The sequence below is a fragment of the Peromyscus californicus genome, unplaced genomic scaffold (assembly GCF_007827085.1).
Source record: "Peromyscus californicus insignis strain IS unplaced genomic scaffold, ASM782708v3 Scaffold_22__1_contigs__length_63687245, whole genome shotgun sequence".
NCBI classification, from domain to species: Eukaryota; Metazoa; Chordata; class Mammalia; order Rodentia; family Cricetidae; genus Peromyscus; species Peromyscus californicus.
In genome coordinates, this window is record NW_026294525.1 from 40,054,902 (window position 1) to 40,081,796 (window position 26,895).

A 26,895-nucleotide genomic window follows, 5' to 3' on the forward strand; every position below is an offset into this window, starting at 1 on the left:
ACTGATTCACTTTATGTGAAATTTGAGTCATAAGAAGGCAACGCTATATAAATCTAGAAAGGGAATAATTTACTTTCTTTTTATTTAGAAAATATTGTGAACACTGTAGATAGTCCTTTGGGAAAAGTAAATTATTATGTTGTTTCAGCCTTTAGTACTACAACAACCATGAAATCAGTTAATATTATATGTTAGCAGTGTTTCATCATGTACCTTTTCAGTGTTTCTTGTGGAGAGAGAGAGAGAGAGAGAGAGAGAGAGAGAGAGAGAGAGAGAGAGAGAGGGAGGGAGGGAGAGAGAGGGAGAGAGAGAGAGAGAGAGAGAGGGAGAGAGAGAGAGAGAGGGAGGGAGGGAGGGAGGGAGGGAGAGAGAGGAGAGAGAGAGAGAGGGAGGGAGGGAGGGAGAGAGAGAGAGAGAGAGAGAGAGAGAGAGAGAGAGAGAGAGAGAGAGAGAGAGAGAGATCTGGTCCTCTGATCCTGTGCAGTCTTGAAATTGATGATCCACTTTCACCTAGGATTAAAATGATCCATTTGTCAATTTGTCACTGTCTTATGAGACAACTACTAAAACCAGACAACACAGACATTATTTGCAACCCCGAGATTCAATTTATTCTGGTTTATTTTGTATTTTGCTGTATTTAGAAATCAAGTGTACAAATGGTTCAAGTAAAACTTTCAGTTCATTTGTACTGACCTTGTGTGTGATTCCAACTTTGTATTCAGTGCCTTGTGGCCAAGGACATTTTTCCTTAAGTAACATTTATACCCCTAGCTTCATTACTTCAGTAACCTGAACAAAAGCATCAAGATTCTTCTTGTCATACTCTCTCTTTGTGAACTTCAGCCTAGGTCTAATGAACTTATCTGGATTTCTTAGCAGAGTCATCCAGGCTGAAGAAGAGAAAACGTCTGTAAGTGGAAAATCTCAGGGCACACAGACATCTTGATATTCACTGTAGATGAATTAACCAATGCCTACATTTAGTACAGAGACCAGGGCTGATGTGTTCTGCATTGGTAACTGTAGCACACTTTCCCCTCGGTTCTTCACCTCTATAGCTATTATGGTTAAATTTTAAGAATACTTGAAGTTTATCTCTCAGAAGTTATCCTACAATTACAATTCTGGTAACTATATGATGCATCAGGACTTTCTTTAGACCACTAGCTCCTAAATGATGACACGGATGTAGCTAGAGTTTTCCTGCCTGGCCCACAGTCAGGACAAATCTCTCTCACCTGCCAGTCCCACAGCCGCTCAGACCCGACCAAGTAAACACAGAGACTTATACTGGTTACAAACTGTACGGCCGTGGCAGGCTTCTTGCTAACTTTTCTTACAGCTTAAATTAATCCATTTCTATAAATCTATACCTTGCCACATGGCTCATGGCTGTGGCTTACTGGCATCTTTACATGCTGTTTGTCATCACAGCGGCTGGCAGTGTCTCTGACTCAGCCTTCCACTTCCCAGCTTTATTCTCCTCCTTGTCCCGCCTATACTTCCTGCTTGGCCACTGGCCAATCAGTGATTTATTTATTGACCAATCAGCAACATACTTGACATACAGACCATCCCACAGCACACGGAGACTTCTTATTAATTATGAAAGCTCTACCTTCGCTTAGATTTGTTCCCAACTAGCTCTTGCAACTTAAATTAACCAGTTTATATTCACTTACATTCTGACACATGACTTGTTACTGTATGTCTGACTTCTTCCACGTCTTTCTGGTGAATCCCCTGCCTCTCAGATTCATCCCTCTAGTTCCTCCCTCCCTGGAAGTCCCGCCTATCCTCTCCTGCCTTGCTCTTGACCATTCAGCTCTTTACTAACCCAATCAGAAAGTGCCTTAGGCAGAACGAGGTAAAACAGAAAGTGATTATTCTACAACAATATGACTTTTACTTAATAACTTGTGTCAAGGTAATTTATTTCACTTTTTATGTCATTTGTTTCCCTAAAATTGAGGGAAAATATTTACCTTACCAAATTCTATTTGACTGCAATAAATTATTCTTCTATAGCCTGTATTCCATCTCAATGGGCTTTAAACTCTGAGCTAGAAAGGGCCTTGAGGAACAAGTTAATCCTCTCATTTTATTATGGTCCTTTGCTTGGACTTTAAGGATTTTTAATCTAATTTTCCATTGAAAATAAAGTTACTTTTATACAATATATTCTGATCCTGGTTTCCCCTTCCTCATCTCCACCTAGCTCCTCCCCTCCTCCCATCCTTCCAACTCCACACATTTCTCTCTTAAAAAAATCAAACAAGCAAAACAGAAGACAGAAACAAAAAGCAAACCAACAAAAAAGAAACTAAGAAGAAGCATAAGAAACACATGCATACATAAACACACACATGCACACAAACATACATGCACATACCCCCAAAACCCATAAAATTATCTAACAAGGTTAAAAAAAACAGACAAGCAATATAAGACAAAATTATCCAAAAATATCTACGAGTTTATTTTGCTTGACCATTTATTGCTGGGCAAGGGACCTGCCCTCAAGTGTGGTTTGTATACCCAGTGAGAATCCCTTTAAGAAATTTGATTTTCTTTGTAAGCAGTTGTAAATTAGAAATACATTCTTGATTGAGTATGAAAATTTGTGTCCAAGCCCCCTCTCAGTACTGGGACTCCATCTGGCCCAAACCCACGCAATCCATGTGCATGGTGCCACAGTATCTGTGCGTTCTTATGTGTACCAATCCTGTTGTGTCCTGAAGACACTAATTTCTTGGTAGCAACCATCTCTTCTGCCTTCCAAACTTTTTCTTCATCCTCATGTATATAGTTTCCTGAGCCCTAAGGGGAGACATTTGATGAAGATATTTCATTTAGACTGAGTGTTTCAAGGTCTTTCATTCACTACACATTTTCCAGTTGTGAGTCTCTATATTTGTTTCATCTACTGCAGACAAAAGCTTCTTTGGTGATGCCTAAGCAAGATCTAGCCTATGAGATATAGCAAAGTGTCATTTTATTGCTACATTTGTTTTTATTTTTATTTTTATTTTTAGCAGAACTATAGTATTGGTTTTCCCCTAGGCCCTTGACCAATCTAGTCTCAGATTCTTGGTCATGCAAAGAATGGATTCCATCTCAGAGAGTGGGCCTTAAATCTAATCAGATATTGGTTCCACAACCTTTGTGTGACAGTTGCACTAGCATAATTGATTGAAGTGTTTGTAGCTGGGTTGGTATTTATCCTGTGGTAGCACACCGAGTGCTGTCTACAGAGTACCATGAACATACCCTGTAGGAGTCAAGGCTCTACACCAGGTTGACTTCTCCCTGTTCAACGAGATAGATGCTTGTCTTCAGCAATGGGACCTTACCATCATTTCTGTGAAGAGCAACCAATAGACTTGGTCATGGCCTGGGTTGTTTAAAGGTTTCCATGGAGCCCATTCAGCCAACAACTCAATTGGATGAAACCCATTTCTGACATTGCTGGTGGGAGATGTCTCGTTGGGGCTTTGCCTCCCCTGTTGTCTGATGATTCCCTTTGTAATTCTTTCAGATATGTATATGTCTTAAGAAGTTTTCATTGTAGTAGGTTTCTGTTCAACCCTTCAAACGGCCCACAGTGCTTGATATTCCTCCCCATACAACCTCTTTACCCTGTTTCCCTCACTCGTTCCAATTATTCTTCCCATTCCAGTCTCTCCAACCCTGTTTATCTCTAACTATATGTTCTATTTCTGTTTCCTTAGAGGTTCCCTCTTTCTCCCTAGTTATTTAATTTATTCTTAGCCTCTGTGGTTATTCAGATAGTAGCATGCCTATCTAAGGAATAAAAGCTAGCATCCACATATAATGACTAGATACCACATTTGTCTTTTGGAATCTGGGTTACCTCACTCAGAACAATTTTTTTTTTCTAGATACATCCAGTTACCTATGAATTTCAGGATTTTTTTTAACAGCTGAGTAATATTCCACTATGTAAATATACCACAATTTCCTGATCCATTCATCTGTTGATGGACATCTAGGCTTTTTCCAATGTCTGTCTATTATAAACAGAGCAGCAATGAACATGGTTTTGAAGGTGTCACTGCAGTAGGATGAAGCATTCTTTGGTATGTGCACAAGTGTGGTATGGCTGGACACTTAGGTAGTTCTATTTCCAGCTCCCTAAGAAAACAGCCACACTGATTTTCATAGTTGCTGTACAATTTTGCATTTCCACCAGCAGTGGATGAATGTTTCCCTTACCCCACATCCTCAGCACTATGAACTGTCATATGTTTTATTGGACTTGACCATTCTGATGGGTGTAAGATAAAAATCTCAAAGCAGTTTTGGTTTGTATTTCCCTGAGGACTAAGAATGTTAAACATTCCTTTGTTTCTCAGATGTTTGTATTTTATCTATTTGTGAACTCTCTATTTAATTCTGTACCCCATTTTATAATTGAGTTATTTATGTCAAATTTTTTGTTTAGATTTTCATACATTTTAGATATCAGTTAACCTGTAAGCCCCACTTGCCCAAGGACAGATAACTTCTTGTCTTATTCATGATTTTAGTGGAAATGCTTTGAGTTTTTCTTTGTTTATGTTGATGTTTGCTGTGGGCTTACTATAAATCTCTTCTATTATGTTTGTATATTCCTTGTATGCTCACACTCTCCAGGATTTTTATCATGAAGAGGTGCTAGAGTTTCCAAAGCCATATTCTGCATCTAATGTGATTATGTGATTTTGTCTTTCAGTTTGTTTATGTGTTGGGTTATATTTATCGATTTATATATGTTGATTTATATATGCATCGTTAAGATGAAGCCTTTTTTATCAAGGGGAATAATCTTTTTTGATATGTTCTTATATTTGGTTGCAATTAATTTATTGAGAAATTTTGCTTCTGTGTTCATAAAGGAAATTGGTCTATAATTTTCTTTATTGGTTGGGTCTTCGTTTAGTTTCAATATCAGAGTAAATTTGGCTCATAAAAAGAGCTGGGTGATGTTACTTCTGCTTTTGTGTTTAATGCATAATTTGAGGAGGATTGGTGCTAATTCTTTGAAGATCTGGTAGAATTCTGTGCTGAATTCTTGGACTTTTTCTGGTTGGGGAACTTTTAATTACTGTTTTTATGCCACTAGGGGTTATAGGCCTGTTTAAGTTGCTTATGTGATCTTGATTTAACTCTGGTAGATTACATATGTCAAGAAATTTTGCCGAGTGGTGGTGGTGCACGCCTTTAATCCCAGCACTTGGGAGGCAGAGCCAGTTGGATCTCTGTGAGCTCAAGGCCAGCCTGGTCTACAGAGTGAGTTCCAGGAAAGGCACAAAGCTACACAGAGAAACCCTGTCTCAAAAAAACAAAAAAAGAAAAGAAATTTTATCCATTTCCTTGGATTTTCCAGTTTAGTGAAAGACAGATTGCTAAAGTGTGTTCTTGAGATTCTCTGGATTTCTTCACTGTCTGTCCTGATGTTTTCCTTTTCCTCTCTAGTTTTTATTGTTTTGAGTCTTCTCTCTCCATTGTTTAGTTGTTTTTGCTAAGTATATATCAATTTTATTAATTTTTATCAAAGAAGCAAATCTTCATTTCATTGTATCTTTCTGTTGTTTGTTCTATTCCAATGATTTCAGCCCCAACTTTGACTATTTATTGCCATCAACTCTTTTTGGGTGTGATTTTTTTCTTTTTGTTCTAGAGCTTTCAAGTGTTCTCTTAATTTGTTAATAGGAGATATCTCCAATATTTTTTTTAAATGTAGGCACTTAGTGCTACAAACATGCCTGTTAGTACTACCTTCATTGTATTTCATAGGTCTGGGTATGTTGTATTTTAACGAGGATGGGGAAGGGTCTTGAAGTAGGTGGGAAAGAGGACACCATAATCAGAATATAGCATATGGAAAATGTATTTTCCAAAAAAATAAATATAAGAAAATAAATGTAGTTTTTTTAAAAGTAAACATTTTTTTAAATTTTTTCTTAATACCTGTCTTTGTCCATTTTTCATTCAGTAGTTAGTTGTTCAGTTTTAAGGAGTTTGCATGCTTTCTTTTATTTGTGATATCCAGCATTAATCCACAGTAGTCAGATAAGGTTCATTGTGTTATTTCAATTTTCTTATATATCTTGAGACATGCTTTGTGTTCATGTATGTGGTCAGCTTTGGAGAAAGTGCCATGAGCTTCTGAAAAGGTATATTCTGTTGTATTTGGGGGAAATAATTGATTTATGATGCTATCTAATGCCAGCATTTCTAAGCACGCCCATCACTTTGCTGTTTGCATATTATTATGGTCTTGCATATTATTGGAAAAGTTATGAATAATGATGAGATAACGATTAAGATGATGAAATTAAAGATGGTCAGCATGTGAGAAAATTACAATAATGGAGATTTCACAGTATGTTTTGGAGTTTTGAAATTTCCCAGTGGTAACTGCAAGATGGTTATTCCAAAATACCCTGGATTTTGTTCTGTTTTTGAAGCATAAGTAAACCTTCTCATTTGTCCTCAAAAGACCTATAATAAAAAAGTCCAAAAATGTTAGTATTTGTAACTAGTTAGAATAAGTAAATGGTAGTATAAAAATGGAACCAATTTACTTGGTAGCACACTAAAAATTAATTCATAAAACAAACTGTCACGTCCCACAAATCAGATTTTAAACCTTTAATTTCTTATATTTTGGACATTCAATTTCTTTATAAAATTTTCTTTCTAATGTTGTTAAAATAAACTTGTGCCATGGTTGCTCATGTTTACAAACCTAGAAATCTTGGGATTGATACAAGAGGAACATGAGTTCAAGGTCAACATGAGATAAGTTACCAGAACCAGGTACAGTTATTAAAATTATTAAATAATCCATGTCCATATTCTCCCTCTCCTTTCTTTGTTCTCTCTTTTTGAAGTAGAAATTTGTTGGATAGAGATAGTAGGGTTAAAATAATTAGAGAAAAACTTAAGCATGATGTAGAACTTCAAATGTACCCTGAATCATCATTTTGTGTGTCTTTGTCAAATGCAGGTGAAAGATACACAAAATTACAAAGCTAAGGCAAAGCCTTACAAAATCATAAAATGTCTTCTCTCCACTGGCTTGTTTTGAACACTTCCTCTCTGCTGAGCCCCTGAAATACCTTGTATAATGTGTATGATCATTCCTGCCAGAAGACTGGAGGTATAGGATTCAAATGATTTGTTTAAATCTCTCTCTCTCTCTCTCTCTCTCTCTCTCTCTCTCTCTCTCACACACACACACACACACACACACACACACACACACACACACGAGCGGGAAGCAGACTCAGATTGGAACATTTGCTAGATCCCTGGGATTAACACCAGGTCTGTTTTCCTGACCGAGATAAGGAGCTGCAAGTGCTCCGTATGCATGAACCATGAAGCCTAAAATGGAAAATGCAACAGAATCAGTGGGCTGGATACTTTGAAAAGAATGGAATTTCAAACAACAGACAGGAAATTCAAGGAAGAGGAAAAGGTTCTGTCTGAAATAGAGGGTGCGAAAAATGAGGATGTTTTTCAGGAAACTCACAGAGAAGAGTTTGGTGGAATTTAGTTATAAAAGAGAGGATATTAATGTCTACTGAGAGATTATTGGCCTGGAAATCCAATTCACCCCTAGAGTAAGCTGATACTCAAGTGTGAGTCGTCCCAGCCCACTGTTGTGTACAGATTTGGAGGAGAAGAATAAACTCATCTACTATCCAGTAGTTGTATCCAGCAGCATAGGGAACACATGAAGATTCCAATCCCTAACAACCTGTTTAGCACTTCTCAAATTTCAAGGAGCATTGTGTGTTTTTACACCTACTGTATATAATTTATTTCCACATTTAATTTTCACATCAATAAGCAGTTAACTATGGCGTGGAGTTTGAGGGTGATATAAGAAATAGAATGTCTATGATAATAAATAGAATAATTTATAATAGAAAATGTTGAGTATTTTTTGTTTGTTCATTAATCCCAGACTGAACACAATTAAGAGTTTAGGAATACTAAAGGAAGCGTTGGAAAGAAAGCTCAGCTGAGAAAGTGCCTAACCGTCTGTTGATTCCTGGAATTCACATGGTACAAGAACAGAACCGGCTCTTACATTTTGATTTCTAACATCCACAGATAAAATTTTCAAAACTGTAATATAAAAAAAAATACTAAAAGATCATGCCTATCTTTAACAAGTGGAGTAGAAAGAGGAAATAAACTAATAAAGAATAGAACAGTTCAATCTTGGAGTAGATTTGTATAGCACGGATTCTAAATCTCACACATCCAGATGAGAGGCACCACTTTCTCCTGCTGTCAGGAAGATAATGTGGATCTGAGGAAATTGAAGGACCAAAGAGACATTTGATTAAAGGCTGATGAATATGTTCTGGTGATTTGGTTGTACATGAATGAAAGAGAAAGTGAACAAGGCCATGACCCTGACTGTGATTTTGATATTATCAGACTGAAAAACTGATAATTCAAGATTGGAAAACATCAAGAAGTAAATGGATAGATTTCAATGACAAAATGTAGGACAATTGTCTATTTGTGTATAACTGATGCTGGATGTGACATCTTTCAAAGATTTAAATAGAAATGGAATGGGAAAGTGACATTGTGTAGAGCAAGTACATTTTGTTATAGAATTGGATTAGGGGGAAATTGCAAAATATTGATAAAGCCAGTCTATCTATTTGCAGTGAGGAAGGACAAAGTTTAGGGAATCATTGCTGTAGTGTTAGTGGGCCTTACACCTTATACACATGCGACTTGAAAGATAATACTGTAAAAGCCAAGTGCTACACACTGTCACTACAGTGTAAGTTCACACAGGCAAGGCTATGCTCTAAAAATGGCACAGCCAAAATGTGCTAACTTATATCTACTCGTAATTTAATTAAGCAGCACGTTTCTTCCTTCCTCTGGATGAATTTTCTTTGTATTTGATTTTCTATTATTTACATTTTTTGAAGAGTCATATAATACCCAAAAGTTGATATCAAAGTAGGACTCATGTTCTCAAATCTAGGTCCCGATAGTCACCTGAAACACAACTTGTTCAGTCTCTTGATTTGTTAAGTCTGTATTTCCTCCTCTATAATAGTAGATTGATACAGGGATCAGTGTGGAGTTAATGAGAGATAAGAAAAATGCACTTCATATCTGTAGCATTGTAAATGTTGGCTCTTCTTTACTATTGAATACATACCCAAAGATTATTATAAGTGGAATTCTGGGAAAGAGAAGAACACACTGTTTTCAGAATCATGCAAAAACAAAAGCATAGCAGATTAATTTTAAAAATAATGTATCTCCTAGCTTTTCTACATTATGTATCTGATATGAGTCATAATATACAATTTTAATGTTGCCCAGGGATCACACATTATGCTTGGTGATTACTTATAAGGCAGTTTGATTAAGTGTCTCTGAGTTGTAGGGAAAAGCTAGATTCTAATGATAACAGCAACAAACAAAATATTAATGTACGGAAACCTACTCCATGAAGATGGACATTATGTAAAGTATATTTCCAGACATCAGACACACAGATACACTCAGAAAAAAAATCAGTTCCTGTTGTTATTGAAATAGATATATAATGTGATCAACACCAACAGTTGTAATTTAGTTTATGTTTTATTAATGTTAAGTAATTGTTTTTATAAAAGATTATAAGAAGAAAATGCACTGTGCAGTTATACATACTTGAACTGTGGTTCTGTGATAGTGTAAAATTATGCTGCACGTACCAAGTGATGTTTACAATATTAAGTCATTATAGCTGATGGGACAAGAAGAATTTATAAAAGCATGTCTTCACATATTGAATCAAAGCCATCAGTTAAATGACAATTTATAATACAATGATTTTTTTCACTAGTTATCAAAAATAGATTTCATGGCTTGTTATTTAAAATTTGTAGGATACAATTGTGCAAACATAGGAAGTACTGTATGTTTACGAACATTTACGCATCATATAATGTCCAAGTAAGTGTAATCATTCTTCCTCCTGAAACATTCCTCATTTCTTCGTCTTGAAAACATTAGAAATCTTTCCTTCTATCTCTTTTGAAGTCACCATTATTTAAAGTCACAGCAGTGCAAGGGCAGAGAACTTCCTTCTCCGACGTCACTCCTGAGTCATCGATGCTCAGTGCATCAGCTGATGAGTGTGTTTATTTCTTTTTTAAATAAGGTGAGATCCACAATGAAATAATAATAATCAGGTTTGTATTTCTATGTGTATAAAATATGTTCCATCTCAAAACCGAAAGATAAATTCCAGTTAGGCTACCTTAACTAATACTACACACAAAAACAGTAAAGCAACAAATCACAGTCTAAAGAGTGCAAAAAGGTTCAGAGATTTTTAGAGACACATGAATTATCCAAAAATAAAAGCGTTCAGACATGATCCTGTCTTCATTTACTGTAGTTTAGGTCACTAAATTACATTAAGTCTCAGGTCTCCATAATTCTATTTGTGTTTCCCATTCATTTAACTGAAGGAATCCTAAACTCTTTCTGGAATCTAAAACAGAGAGTTTCTTAATCTACTATGAAACAAAGATGAGGACCTGGCATTCCTCAGTTAGCTAAAAGACACAAGTTATTAATAACTCAAAATCTACAGAGTGAATGGCAGAAAGATTTCAGAAGAGGACTTACCCCCACCCCGACCCCACCCCCAACCCCCACCACCATGGGCAAGGTGCAGTGGAAAGAAATTAGTAGAAGAATTGCCATAAAAGAATGAACTATTTAAAAATGATCCTCATGAATATAGGATTATATTATATTATTACTTGTTCTCTGAGCATCTTTTCTCACCTATAAAATTGAATAACAGTTCTGTGAGATGTAGCTCAGATCAGGCACCTACCCTTGAGCCTGAAAATCTGTCACTGTGAAAACACTTCAGTTCCAGTGGCTCAGGAAGTTTCCAGCTTCATCAGAGCAATGGTTTCTCCACTCTCTACTTCTTTCATCTTTCTGATTTAATTATCCTGTTATTATCATTTTCCCTTTAGCAAGTCCTTTCTTTTTAAACTGCCTTTAATATACCCTTGAAAACCATTTGCCTTTAAATCCTCCCTACTGCATACCTAGTCAGGAATGTGATATGTTTTCTGAATTGAATTCTTGCTTTACACTATTTATCTCAATGAAAAAAAAATATGTGTGTCCCAAAGCAGTCCTCTTTATTCATCTGAAAGAAATAATCTTGCTATTTAAAAATATGACAGGTTTCTAAGCTCTATAAATAGTCCTCTGTAAAGATTTCTTGAGGAGTTGGTTCTTCTAGAGACAGGAGCTCTGAAATAAAGAAGACTGATTCAATGCATCCATCAGTAAACTGCAGTCAGCAGACCAAGGCAGACTAAAATGAGAGGAAAGATGGGAGAGTGTCTATGCTTAATTATGAGGTTCTGTAATCCCTGGATTCTTCATACCTTTCTCCTTTGAATTAGATTCTCGTATCTGGAGTCTTTGAAGATTGGAGTCACTGTAAGTGACTGGGATGCACACAGAGCAATAGACAAGAGTCCTGAGTTGCACTGGTGTTTCTGCCCTTGTCCTGTCAACTTCATCAGATCTGGGGCAGACTCAGATTTCCTGAGGCTTCTTTCTCCCTAGTACATTCTATCTGTAACCTGGACAGATCCTTCTCAAAGCTGGATCTCCTAGACTTTTAAGAGTCATCTGCTTCAACAGGAATCTCCTTGTCTTAAGGCAATGATTCTCAAACTTGGGGTCCCAATCCCTTTGGCAGTTGAACAACTCTTTCACAAGGGTCGCTAAGACCATCGGAAAATAGAGATTTTTTACATTACAATTCATAAGTAACAACATTACAGTTATGAAGTAGCAACAAAAATAATTTTATGGTAGGGGATCAGCACAACATGAGGAACTATATTAAAGGGTTACAGCATCAGGAAGTGTGAGAGGACCACTACCTTAAGAGAAGTTTCTGATAGAATGTGTGGATAGACACAGATAAATGAAACAGATATAGATTATATAGATAGATATATGCGTGGATATGGATATATATAGAGCTAATAGACATAGATACAGATGCAGACATCTGTCAGCCTTGCTACTATTCATGCCATGACACTGCTGGCAGATAAAAATAAACTTCCCAGGTAACCTACTGAGAATATTCAAAGCCTGTTCCAAAATAGTGTGAAGAGAAACAAATAACGCAGAGTAATTTGAATTACTGTGTGAGAAGCAAGGGAAATTAGGGCTTAATCAAAGAATTATCAAACTAGCTAGATGTTATCAGTATAACATATTTTTTAGTAGTTTCATCTTTCAGCTAATATGCAAGAGTGAGGACTAAGGAAGAATTCTAGTACTTTACAGGAACAGATTCCAACAGCTATGTTGAGGTCTATTTAATTGGCCTTAGTTACAGTGGAGAGAATAAGCGACTCCAGGGCTCCTTGTAACCACTCACATAGCTGCACATTGCTTCTCCCCTTTCCTGAGAAGATCTTACCTTAAGCGTAGAAATAGTGACTAAGCTTCTGCACTAGCTCTTTTCAGAGAAGCATGTTGGATAAGCAAGTTCAGCAGCATTATCCCCTGTGCAGGATTTTTATTGGTTTGTATAAGTTGAAGACAATGCAGTGTTCTAATAGCAATGGTGGGTTGTTCAGCCAGCTTCTTGATTTTTTTTTGTATAGTTCTATAATTTCCATTTGAGACCAGTACATTTTACATTCTAGTTTCCTGTACTATTTGAAGGCAATGTAGTGCTATTATACCAATATTGGAATGATGTGTATTTTGAGGCAACAGTTTGTCTGTTTATACCCTCATCAGCACTAGGTGGATATGTCCAAAACCATTTGACATATTTGTCAGTGTCAAAACAGCTAATGAAACTGTAGTACAAGCTCTCCACTTGTGCATACTGATGCATTGTGCTTGTTAGCAATTACTTACACTGGTTCAGTATTTATCCTTATTTACCCGGTCTGTCTTGGATCCCAACAAGACAAAATATAGTGAAAAATTACTATTTTCTGGTGTTTTTGGTTGTTTGAGGCAGGTTCTTACTACACAGCTCTGGCAGACTTGGTACTCACTGCATAGCCCAGGTTGGCCTCAAACTCCCAGTAATCTCACTGTGTCAATCTCTCCACCCACGTATTGGGATTACAAGTGTGTGCCACCATGTTTTGCTTAGGAATGAATTTCTAAATTAATTGTAAGAAGTGAACTAAATAACAAAAAGTAAACCAAGCCAAGCCATATGGGCAGAATCTACGTTACCATGTTTCCTTCTAAATTAGACTGTTCTGTTTCAGCACCTACCCTTTGTCTTCACACTGAATTATTTACTGTTACTTATACTCCCCTTTGGAAATGTTCACCAATATATTGTGCTCAGTATCTGTTTGATGATTATTTGCAGGAATGAAAAAAAAATGTAGCCAACAAACCCATTTTATCATTGTCATCCAGTACTTAGTTAATGAGCATTTACGTAGCAGAGACACTCATGACAGCTGGTCTTTCCTACAGAAAGAGGGCAATAGGGCGGTGGCACCAGACTCCCACGTTGAAACATCCTTGGAGACACAAACTAATGACGACGTTCTCCTGTATGGTAATCACACAACACCTAAAACTGTTCCATATTCTGCAATACCTGAACCTGATTATATAAATCATGAGTTTTCCCAGAGGACCGTGATATTTCATCTTATTATAAACAGCTTCCTGGAAGACACTGCATAAATTATGTGTATTATTTTAAGTCATAAAATACTATCAATTATACACAATATAAAACAGGAAGAGAGATTGGCTGGCTGCCAAATGTGCCATTCATCTGTGAATGTAATTGTGAATTTAATTGCAACATGTAGCCTATTTAATAACCATTATTAGCATGCCCCCACTTTATCCTTTATCTGGGAAACATTTAAATTTCAGCTTTGTGCCTGCTGTTTAACAGATATAGGAGTGCATCATTTTTAGTTCAATATCCTGTAAAAACCGCCTTTTGTTATGTTTCTTTCCCAAGATAAACTCTAAAACCAGAAGATTAATTTTTAATTAGTTCTTCAGGTTTTTCTAGTTTCTTTATTTTTCTTAGAAATGGAATAGTTTTATATGTCAGAGAAGAAATACAGAAGAGATTTTTTTTCCCCATGGGTAGAGACAAATATTGGAACGGGCAGCTGCATAAATGCTTCATTTTTCCAAGGTTCTGGTAGGGTGGAAATTGTTTAACAGGGTATTAAAAAGTAACAAATGACTTAATTTTATATGAACAAATTCCTTGAGTATTATAGAAGTAGCTCTGTTTTTGAAACACTATATAATTGCTTAGAAAATTTTCCTGTTTGGGGTAAGAAGATGGCTCAGTCGAGAAAATGTGTAAGCGTAGGAGTTCTGATTATTAGAACCTGCGCAAAGAACACATGGGTGTGGTGGCTATCTGTAACCCCAGCACTCAAAGGGGAAGAGACAGGGGAACTCCCTCCAGGAGAAGCAAGTTAGGTTGGTTAACTCCAAGTCCAGGGAAAGACTTTGCATCAATAAATGAAGTCAAAAAGCACCATGGAAAATACCCAATGTCATTTTAGGCCTCCACATGTGTATGTATACACATGAATATACAGGCATGGATCATTTCATTCAATTCTCACAAAGCTCTGTAAGTTGTCATGTAATCTGACCTCAGAAATGTGAAAACTGAACTGGGAGAGGCCTGCAGAATTTTCTCAGAGGGCTGTATATTATCTCCAGGACTCAAGCAGAATTATAAGCCTATTTTAAGAACGCCAGTGTCTTCCTTTTTCTTCACTTCGTTTCCCAAGTGGTATGATTTATAGCAAATGAACAATTCTTGTTTACTCTAATTAAAATTTGATGTGTGCTTTTAAATCTTACCAATACAGTTGCTGGAGAACAGTTGCTGTTAACTTGTTTGCCTATGTTATTTGACTAAGGAATGTGGGACAGAAACTGCAAGGGAGTGGACTGACTCCATGCATGACATCATTTGCTGTTAGGTTTTATGTGTACCCAGCAATCCAACAATGAGGTCTGACAAAAGATCGTGTTGTACCATGGCTAGATTTTTAAACTTTGTTTGCAATGGCCAGAGTGACAACACATGATGATGACAGAGAACACGGAGTAAATTCATCTGTTAGGGTGCTTGTGGGTCTTAAAGCTATTGGGAATGTAAACAAGAGATTGTAGTAGTTTGGAAGTTGGCTTAGCGACCAACTGTGCCATCTGCTCTTTGTCAATGATTTCTTTGGTAGAATTCTAAGGACAAACAACCCAACATGATAAGAAACGGAGGAAACATTGTTTATTTTTCAGGTTCTGATAATTTACAAAAATATCAACCCTCTTACATATTATGAAGTAAATTTTCTATTCTACCAGTGAATCATTTAACAATGCATTTTCTAAATGTAATGACTTTGCCTCTGGGGAACATACATTCTCTTACTTCCTCATCTTACTGGTCAGTCACCACTTGCATTCTTATGATTAATAACTAAACAAGACTTGTCTTCTGATTTTGCATACATCACTAAATTGTGTTGGATCTCTGAAAAGTAACACTGAATATAAAATATGAAATATTACATCTTGCTCTTGAACTATTCTATTTTTATATACATTAAATTTACCATTATTTAGTTATTCATTGTTAGAATTACTTGATTAGTAAGTAATCTTATTGTAACCATCTGTATTCATAACAATGATCAATTAAATAAAATGAAAAATAGCTTAATAGCTTTTAGTTGATATGTTATCCTTGATGAGGAGAAGACATATGCTATATATAAACGAAATCTGAGATTTTTATCTCAAATTTGCATTGTGATATAGTTTTCATTGAAACCATGTATATGGAATTCAATGTAATTTTGCTCTTAATTGACATGTAAACCTAAGATGTTAAATATTTTCCAGACAGAAATTTTATCCTATAACCACCTCCACTATTTAATATCACAGAAAGTAGACATACTCAATTTGATGAAAACTGATAGTATTATATTGTAAGTGTCTTAGATTCTTAATTTGAATTTGCTATCCTTGAATAATTATCATAACCTATAGTCAAAATGTGTGATATTTGTTTTTTAAATCACCCTCATGGGGAATAGAATATACAATGTCCATTAAAATATCATCTTATTATAATATAGAATATAGCATGTAAAATATGGTTTCATAAATTGCTATGAAATAATATTAGTCAGGTTTCTCCAACATAATTGCACATACCTGTCCTGTAACATGTGTCTTCCACTAACTGAAAAGTCTTAGCACAATAGCAAATTTTAGCATCCTTTTAATTTTATTTTTAATAGTTTCAAATACTTTATTCATTCCCTGCTCCTTTAGAACTTTTTAAATAATAATATGTACAATGCAATATGAGTTTGTAAAAAGAGTCAATGTTTCTCCAACACTGTACATTTAGGTCATTACTATAGGAAAATCAGGTGGATTTTCCAAGTCTTCCAACATCTTTGATTTCTTGTGTTTCAGTGAAACTTGAGGGATCTACCAGCACTTAATGTTATTCAGATTACATGCATGGAGGTAAAAGGCTTTAGATTGAACACAGCAATCATATAATCTTGCCACTTAGGGGAAAATATTAGATATTTAAAATATATTTCCAGTGTAATGTTGTGAGTGAACTGTTTCATGAAATACTTGTACTAATTTTTTTAGCTTAGTTTTATCCACAAATTATAGATTAACTTGTTAATATATCACTGAAATAATGGATATTGTAGTCATAAAAAGTATTGCTCTTCCTACCTCAATGAATGAACACTTCAGAGTCAAAGGTCATTGAAATAAATGTTTTCTTGTATGTTTTTGGAAATGTTTCTCATTCTACTAAGAACTAAAAACCTAAAATTCAGTCTATGTATTTTTAAATATTCTAAGTAGAGCATGCTAACTTGGCAGCTGGCAACATTCATTCATTCACTTCTTCATTTAACCATTTATTACATTTTAATAGTTACTTTCCTTTAGTTAATAGGCACTGAAGATTACAATAGGTATAGTCTATTGTAGAATAAAATAGCTTAGAAATGAATAAATTTATTGATGCCTGGTGAATCATGGGGTAAAGAGTACTTGGTGCTAGGGGTTGTCAAGTATTGTGATAAGCGTATTAGGATAGAGTAAAAAAAAAAACTGTAAATAGAATCAATCTTTGAATAATGGCTGGAATTATTTATGCTATAAACAGTTTATCACTGAGAAGTTGTTATTCCTCAGATATAAAAAATGCATTGAATAATTAATTACAGAGTAAATGGGACGTATGTGTTCTGCACTTATGAAAAAGTTATTATTAAGTTAATTAATTTTTTGTGTGTTTAACTAGCTCTTACTATGTTGCTCAAACTGGATTCAAACTCCAGGGTTCAAATGACCCTTCCATTCTCAATGCACCTATGTTTAACTTATATACAAGCACACAACACCTGGGTGTTGTCATTTTTTTTTATAATTGAGACAGAAATCAATCTAATTTGGCTCATTAATATCGCTACTTACCATCTACATTTGGCCTTTATACTGAAAGAAAATTATACTCACTTATCTGTATTTTATTTCTCTTTCCTCAGTAGATGAGAAACAAAGCTGAGATCGGCCTCTGGCATCCATATGAGCATGGTCACAACATCTGCACATACATTCATATACCTAGGCACTCCTTGTCCCCCCCCTCCCCCCACACACACAATGTGAGGAAATAATCCTGAAGATTTGGAGAATAACCCAGTTGCCATCCTCTTGCTGTGGAAATGGAGTCAGGTCATGTGGAAGTCAGTTGAAGAGGCTGCTGAGCTTCCTCAGTGGTTTACTACACCCTTAGGTCTAGGGCTAGCCCAAAAAAAACATTTACAGACCCTTCAGGAATAATGATTCACATATGCAACAAGATAGTTGTCATTTACTCTGACTTTCTGAGTAGAATTTTAAATAAACAGAAGAATAACATAAAGTGGAAACTAACTTTAATGTAAAATTGGGTTTAAGTTCAATGTGTCCCCTTGGTCTAGGTAATTATGCTTCCAGAGACAACTTTCTAATTCTCTTGGGATCTATGGTGTGAGATGGCTAACTTCAAAGTCTTCTTTACATCCCGAGATTCCACAATTATGATTCTCAGCATCTGTTTCTGTTACAGCTGAACATCAGGGATGCTGACATTAACAAGGCACAAAATAAATGGAACAATGATAAAATCTAGAATCACTCTCTTCTTTCCTCATTAGTTAGCTGCTCCATGGAAAGTTATTTCTACTTCATATATTTGATATGAGAAAGAAAAAACTTTAATATTACCTTTATCATTTTTAATCAAAAGACTGTATGAAATATGTATTTGGCTCCTATTCCTTGCTTTTCATCAAAGTGAATACGCAAATATATAATAATAACACATGGATGTTTTAGAGAAGATTTTTATCAGGAGTCAAAGAAATCATCTCAGAAAGATTATGGCTTAAGGGATACTCTTTTATTTAAGGAGTTGAAGCTTTTTGTGTTTTACATGCCTGAGAATAGAGTTGGATAGCTAGTTTAGGATCAATTCTCACTTTTTCAAAAAAAAAAAATTGAAAGTATGAAATAAAACAAACCTTGAGAATGAAGTGACTCATGAGCTGTGTCATTGGGATAGCCCAATAAATTATATCTGGATCTACCTAGAGTGCATCTCTTTACATATACATTGGCCATAGTAAAGTAAGTGATCGAAATGACTAGACAATTTATTAATAAAAACAAGTAGCTTGGCAAATAGGAAATCTGCCCTTCTTAACACTACCACTACCTTAATTTGTTCTCAGATACTCACATGTAATTATGAATGTCATCATTTCTTTATTTTCTCTGCTCACTACATTACATTTAGTAGACAGACTCATTAGATCTATTTGGAAATGTACTTGTAACTATCCACTTCTCTCCAATTTGTTTTCTATTGAGCTTATGCCAAAATTACCAACCCAATATTTGGGATGAATAACATTTGAATAACTGAATAACATTTCCTATAACCATCCCACGGTGACTTTTGGAATACGGCAGTTACTTGCATTTTGCTTATTGAATTGTATTTTTTTCCTACTTAACTAAAATCTCAGCTCTACGAACTAGGAGGATTTGTCTACATTGCTATATATGCTATAGTTCTGTTTTAGTGAAGTGACTGGTGAATAGTAGACACTTAACAAATATTTTTTGAATGAATGTGTGGCCCTCCACAGTATATCACTCACTCCCCATAGCAAAATGTCTGACCTGGCTCACTTCAGTATCATTCATCCCACTTCCTCTTATCTCTCATATTATTTCTTTAAAAAAACCTTATTTTTGTTCATGCAGAATTGAGTTCCCTTTCTTAAGAAGCTACTTATCCTGAAAACTTTAAAAGAGCCTCGTATTGTAAAACATTCTCTAAGTGCTGCGTATGGTTTGTGTAATTTGCACATAACTCCATTCAGGATAACAGGCCTATTTTGTGGTCTCCCTGGGCTCCTACATTCAACTTTCTTTCAAATATTCCCCCAGTCACTCTCAACCTCAGTACTTTTATGTTGCTTGTCATGTATTTATGAGACATAAATTGGTGTTTTGCTTGTTGATGACCAGCCTTGCTCTAACATTAATGTAAGCTTCATGATGACAGGGCATTGTACCACAATGGTTGTGTTCAGTGATTTTTTTAATTGATATTTTTATTTTCATAAAAAAATTGTAAAAATCTAAATGAACCACATATTGCATTTACATTATTTTTAAACACATGAATTTGCCTGTCACTAAGTTGAGGGAAATTTTTCCATTTTTTTGCCTAGCTTCCATAAGAAATCTCTTCCAAGCAATTCCAGACAATTTATGAATGATTGGATCTCTATTGTAATATATCTGGACCAAACCAGCATCATCATTCTGGCTTCTATGTCTCAATATATGCATGCCTTGTCCGCTAGATCTATGTGTGCTGTGTGAAATACACAGAACAATAAATAGGAATGTGTTCACAACAGCTGAAATACCAAACTTTCAAACTATTCAACAGATCATAAACAAGTTATATGGCTTGCATTACAAGCTTTGAAATGAATTTTTAAGAATCTTTGTCTGAAGAACTGGCTGAAGGAGTAAATTATTGCTTAAAACAACCCAAGATATCAGTGCAAGTAAATCTGCAATTGCATGGTTCTAAGAGGGGACAAAAAGGAAGTTACATGGTGAGAGTTTCCTTTCTTTCCTCCAGATATTCTCCTTATTTTCTCATTGAATCTGTCTCCATGTCTCTTCTGTCCTTTGGGTTTGTAGTTTCTTCATGCCTTAGCATTCTTTCTTATTTCTTATTTCTCTTCCCCTTTCCATCTTCCCTTCCCCTCTCCCTTCCTCTCTGGTTTTCTTCCACACCTCTTGTCCTCTTGAGTGCCATTGTACCTTTCTGCTCTGAGGACCATGGCTGCCCCTGGGGTTGAAAGGCAGTAAAGCAAGAAGTGGTTGCCAACACATGCTGTGCAGTGCCTTTCCTCCATAAGCAAGTGCTGTAAAAAATCCAAAGTGGAGGATTAAGATACTCATTATGGAGACTGGAAGTCAAGGATATCCTGTTGACATGTGCTACTAGCAGAACCACATGTTCTAGTTGAAAATATAACCCAGTAGTCAGTCAATTTTATTAAATTTAAATGTAAACTGCAGAACTACTCCTATAAACTACAAAAAAATCTAGACATTCATGCAAATTTGCCATATCTTTTTTAAATAAATGGTTACAATTTTCTTATGTATTAATACATTTTCATTTACTTTGAGTTATAGATTTACCGAAGTCTTCAACAAACCAACAAACAAAAAACCATTTTATAATATAAGCCCTTGTATTTTTAAAACATCTAAATGAAATTTAACTCAATGATTACTTACCAGTGATTACTACTATCAAAACTACAGGTTTCCCATCCAGAATTCACAGTCATCCATAGTTTGTAGGCTTGAAAGTCTTACCAAATTATTCAGAGTCGTCTTATTTAACACTCAATACCTCAAGGGAAATACAGTGAAAGCCTACAAGATAAAGTCTCTATGAGACCTTAGAGGGATATATTTTTTCTTAATCTTTACTACCATATGTATGGAGTTGGCTTCTGTTGTCTGAGAAATGATTTTCAACTAGGTACTATCATTCACTGTGGACTAGACAGATTAAACTTCCACATAGTGGATTGTGTTTTCCTTCATGAAACCTGAACTCAGCTCCTAACTTCCTACTTTACTTGAGACCCTGAGTCATCCCAGTCATCATTTTAACAAAAGAAATCTCAATCACTTAAATGACTACTACCTGTACACTATCACCCATAGAATCTGGTTAATTCCCAAATAACCAAATTGACTTGTGTGAGAAAAAAAAGAAAACAACCAACTCTAAAATATTGGCAGCTTACAAACAGACCACTCAGGCCTTATGAAAAGAAGCCAGCCAAAATCGTGCAAGGAGTCGAAATAAAGCCAACTCAACATGTTTGAGTACCAGAGGAATTTTTCAGGTAATAGCTCGTAAAACGAAGGGCACCTTTAGAGTGACAATGTTTATTTCAATAACCTAAACCTCCTTCAGAAAGTAACAATTCTCAGGAGCTTCAAAGGAATACATTGATATGTATTTTATGATAAAATTATAAGTCTTTTTTCCTATAAATGAATTCCAGTATCTGTCATGTTCAATTTTATCTCTGTTTTTGTTTTCTTACTTCAAGATATAACTTCAAATCCTCTTGTGTAATTAGATGGGATTTAAATTGTAAATACATTATGAGAGAAAGAAGTAATATTTTAAGTATCTTGTGTGCGCTAGGTACTTCATCATTTAATCCTCTTAATGCCCTTAAGAACTAGTCACACTTATAAAGGCCCAAACTGAGGCTTTGCAAAGTTGTGAGACTTTCAAGTTTGCACTGCCTATAGGTGATGGAGCTCAACTCTCACCTTCATTAATTTGAGTCTTTAGCATGCTGTCTTTATACTAAAAAAAACCTTTACTTTCATTTTAAAATTATATCATAATACAATATTGTCATGTACTTAAATATGTATAATAAACATATTTGTGCATTATAACAAGTGTTTCCCAGGTTGAAAATTCCCCTATCAAGGCTATCTGTACCTATTCCGATGGAAGAAAGCAGCCATCTGGCATTTCCTATTTTTCTTGTGGTCTTATTTACTCATTGTACTGACTGCATTACAACCATTCGGTTAGCCATTTGTTGTTTTGAGTGTGTGTGTGTGTGTGTGTGTGTGTGTGTGTGTGTGTGTACACATGCCACAGTGTGAGTTTGAAAGTAAGAGGACAATTCAAGGGTCAGTCCTTGTCTTTCATCACATTTGAGACAGGATCCCTTTGTAGCTGTGTAGGCGAGGCAAGCTGGCCTTTGAACATCTAGGGATACTGATCTTTCCATATCTGTCCTTGTTAGGTTACTGTTGTTTTAGAAGTTTGTAGTCAAAAGATTTCTCCAGTCCTGCCAGGCCCCCGCAGTCCTGTGGCCCACTTATAAAATTATCACTCAGAAGCTTATATTAATTATAACTGCTTAGCCATTAGCTCAGGCTTATTACTGACAAGCTCTTATACTTAAATTAACCTATAATTCTTATTTGTGTTTAGCCACGTGGCTTGGAACCTTTTCTCAGCAATACCCTATTCCTGGTATCAATTTCTGTCTTAGGGTTTCTATTGCTGTGGTAAAATAGCATGATCGAACGCAACTGGGAGAAGAAAGGGTTTATTTCATCTTACATTTCCAGATGACACTCCATCAATGAAGGAAGTCAGGATGGGAACTCAGGGCAGGAACGTGGAGGTAGGAACTGAAGCCCAAGCCACGGAGGAGTGCTACTACTTACTGGCTGGCTCCACATGGCTTGTCCTCCAAAGCCTGCTTTCTTATACAGTCCAGGAGCAGAGGCCGAGGGGTGACACCACTCTCAGTGAGCTGTGCTCCTCATACTTCAATCAGACATCAAGAAAATGCCCTACAGCTTCCTGTACAGGAAATCTGATAGAGGCATTTTCTCAACTGAGGTTCCTCTCCCCTACTATCTCCAACGTGTGAAAGGCTGACGAAAGAAAATCTAGCCAGGACAGCATCCCATATCACCATCGCCAGGCTGGGATCACAGATGCATCAATCACGTTGATTCTGGGGATCAAACTTTGGTCCTCCTGCTTACATGAAAGGGTTTTATTGACTGAGCCTTCTCCCTAACCCTCGTCAGCCATTTGGCAGAGCATACGAAAGTACTTGTGGCTGTGCAGAGTCTCTGATGAGAAATTAATATTCTAAGTTATATCACTTAAGCACCAGTGGGTTTATTGCGCTAATTGTGTATTTGGGCACTTAAAATTTATATATGTAAAATTTATATACATATAAAATTCTACCTTAGAAATATTTGTTAAGAGCTTTCAAGCAAGGCTTAGAAACAGACCCTTCCTGGTATTTATCACATTTGCCTGCAACAAAGGCAGAAGTTTAGAAAGGAGGCTTCGTTCTTTTGATGCTCACTCCTCAGCTGAGTCCTTACAGACACAGACAGGTCTGAGCCTGCATTGATAGCCAGGTCCATCCTTTAGGAACTGAATCTCCTGATTCCATTTGACTCAGTTTTCGAAATTACAGTGAGTATCATAGCCATCCCTAAGCATCTTGTGAATATTAAAAACTTCAATGCATGAAATATGCAATGTGTATCGTTTTTGGCATGCTGTAAACATATATAAATATCATGGAGAGATTAAGTGTGTCAAGCTGCATTTTGGTCTTCTCAAGCCCCACCTTCTTCCAGCTCACTGAAAAACGACTTTATATGTTACCTATCAAGTCTTGTTCCCATGAGGAAAAAAAAAATGAAAATATGGGCTTATATTTTCTGGGTGTATGGCCTGAATGCCATGTACTAGTCTGTCTGTTTTGCTCTTTCCATACTTGAATACACTCCTGAATCATCTGTCTGAGGGTCACAAATAAAAGAAAATGCTGTAATGAATTAAGGCTAATTTCTATTTGATATGAGGATGTAGGCCTGGGAGGCAGCATGTATAAAACTCTGATTGTTCAATTTTCTACACTGTAATTTGTCACAGAGAACTAATTTTCAAGAATTCTAAAACTAAAATCCTCCCAGAAAACAGGCATGTCTGCTGATATTTGATAATATCTAGTTGCCAGTGAGATTTTCAAAGTACCCATGCCTGTGTCAATTTCTACATCAAAACACACAGCAAGAGCTCTTGAGTTGGCAATTAATAATAAAACTTTATGGAAGTGGTTCATGGGGCATCATGTGATAGTTACTCTTTACAGTTCATGGCTCCAGTGCTATTGGTTAATTAAAGACATTGCTGAGGATGAGAAAAAACTTGGAAAGGATTGTGGGCCTTTTGTTGTTGATTCTCTTGATAATGAGCTCAGAGATTCAAGAGAACCTTTCAAGTTTCTAGACAACTGAATATATTTTACCTTTGGCTCATTATTTACTTAACTCTAGGTCATTTATTTTGGCAGGAGAAATGCACCTGTTCAATATCAAAAGGCCTATGAATTTCCACCTTTCTTTATTGCCTTACTATACCATTGGAGAGATTTTGTTAAATGCAAAAAAATGATAATTCTCTGCAGATCAGGATCCCCCTCAGCTTCCATGATTTTAGTTTCCATAATTTAAAGTGCACATTGAAAATAAATTGCTTTATTTGATTGCCTGTAGATTTTCCATAATGTAATCCAGTAGAGATATCTGACATTGTATATACATCTGTGAAAAATAATATTTCCATAAATAGCACTGAAGATAACAGAATCTGTGAGCTCATCATCTTAAAGATGTCACCTCATAACAGTTTCCTCACTGCATAAAAATATTAATTTATAATGCAGAATTATGAATTATTCATGTAGAGGCTAGATCTAGCTATTTTAGTTATGGGATGTAAAATTTATTAATTTTTTTCATCTTCTCCTGCTTTGCATGCACAGGACAAAGCCCAGCCTTACCACCACCATCACTGAAAGCACCAGTTTCTAGATCTGCTCTGTCAACACCGGCTCCTGAAGGCAAGTACTTAGTTTTGTGGTGTTTCCCCCTCCACACACACAAATAGTTCCATTGCAGAATTAAGAGAATGTACAGAAACAAAAGAAAATAACAAAATTAACAACAGGTCCAGCATTTTCTTGCCTAAATTTCCTATTCATAAGGCAAAATTTTGTTTTCTTGAAATTTCAATTGATGTCTTTCTAGAAAATAAAAATGTCTTCTTAGAATTTCATACGGTTGAACTCTGTCTTCTTGGAGGAAGATCAGTTTTCTGTCCTGAAAGTAAAGTAAAAAAACTATTGGCACAATGGGCGAGAATATGCCTTGCCATTCTGCAGTTTTATCATTGCTTGGATAATTGGCATTTAAAGACTCAGGTGACAGAGTCTGAATTTGAGTTCCATATGTTATGAATTATCCAAACTTGGGAGTTATTGAAATTGACTACTCATGAGCTCTGCCTTCTAGATGCTATTAGATTTCATGAGCAGACTGTACTTATGAAAAGGATGCAATTATATTTAGTTTGTAAGTGTTGTATGCAATTAGTAATTATAACCAATAGTAATTCTTCAAAATAGGACCTTTGAAGGACAAAACAAGAACAACAAAAAACAAATAAAATAAAAACAAAATATAACAAACAAACAAAATCCCCCAGCAAAATAAGAGAGTAAATCACTGTAATCAGCTTTGTTGGAAATTGACTTATTTCTTCAAGTCTTTTTTTTTTTTTTTTTTTTCGAGACAGGGTTTTTCTGAGTAGTTTTGGTGACTGTCCTGAATCTCGCTCTGCAGCCCAGGCTGGCCTCGAACTCACAGAGATCTGCCTGGCTCTGCCTTCCGAGTGCTGGGATTAAAAGTGTGTGCCACCACCGCCCGGCTTTATTTTCATTTCTTTTTTTGGTTTTTCGAGACAGGGTTTCTCTGTGTAGCTTTGCGCCTCTCCTGGGACTCACTCGGTAGCCCAGGCTGGCCTCGAACTCACAGAGATCCGCCTGGCTCTGCCTCCCGAGTGCTGGGATTAAAGGCGTGCGCCACCACCGCCCGGCTTTATTTTCATAATTTTTAAAGTAAATCCCAACAAGGAGATCATGTAGGACACTTCCCTAATTATCAGAAATCCACTCATTAATTAAAAATACTATTCCTGCCATTATAATTCAGTTCAGTGATGTAAAGTACAAACAATTAACATTAATGCGCGACTAATGTTTTTGATGATCCCAAGAGAAAGAGTTATCACCCCTTTCTGCCTTCTGCTTCCTCCATTCTGAAAGGGACTATGTTTGTACACAGACATGCCGCCCTCCTTATGTAAATTCTGCCCACACCGACTAATGGCTGCCCATTGCGTCTGGTTTCCACACATGGTCACCACGACAGGCTCACACTGGTAAGGCTTCACCGAAGAAGTGCCTATGTAAAAGCAGGAAATATCAGGAGCCCAGGTTTTATGCTTTAAGTTTGATGTCAAGTTTCACGCGATTTTCTGATGCAAACAGTGTGTTTGGGTGGCAGTCAAGACTACCCTAGCTGAAATTCTCAGAATTGAAGGCACATACACATAATTTTGTGCTCCTGTGAAAACATGGCGTCTGATTCAGTAAGTTTAGGTTGGAACCTGAGTTTCAGCAGTTTTATCAAGTGCAGCTGATGCTGCTATTCCAGGAATACATTTGACTGTCAAATTTCTATCTGCTCTAAACAACCGTGTGT

The 26,895-nt window shown here is 36.1% G+C and overlaps 1 protein-coding gene across 3 annotated transcripts in view; it reads left to right on the forward strand.

The window, feature by feature from the left end:
• The window catches only part of Trdn (triadin), a 394,997-nt gene that overhangs the window by 151,063 nt on the left and 217,039 nt on the right, over window positions 1–26,895 (forward strand). For all 3 annotated transcript variants that reach the window (XM_052751301.1, XM_052751302.1, XM_052751303.1), the window contains one exon: window positions 25,116–25,193. In XM_052751301.1, the coding sequence (XP_052607261.1) occupies window positions 25,116–25,193 (78 nt within the window). The remainder of the gene's footprint in view (window positions 1–25,115; window positions 25,194–26,895) is intronic.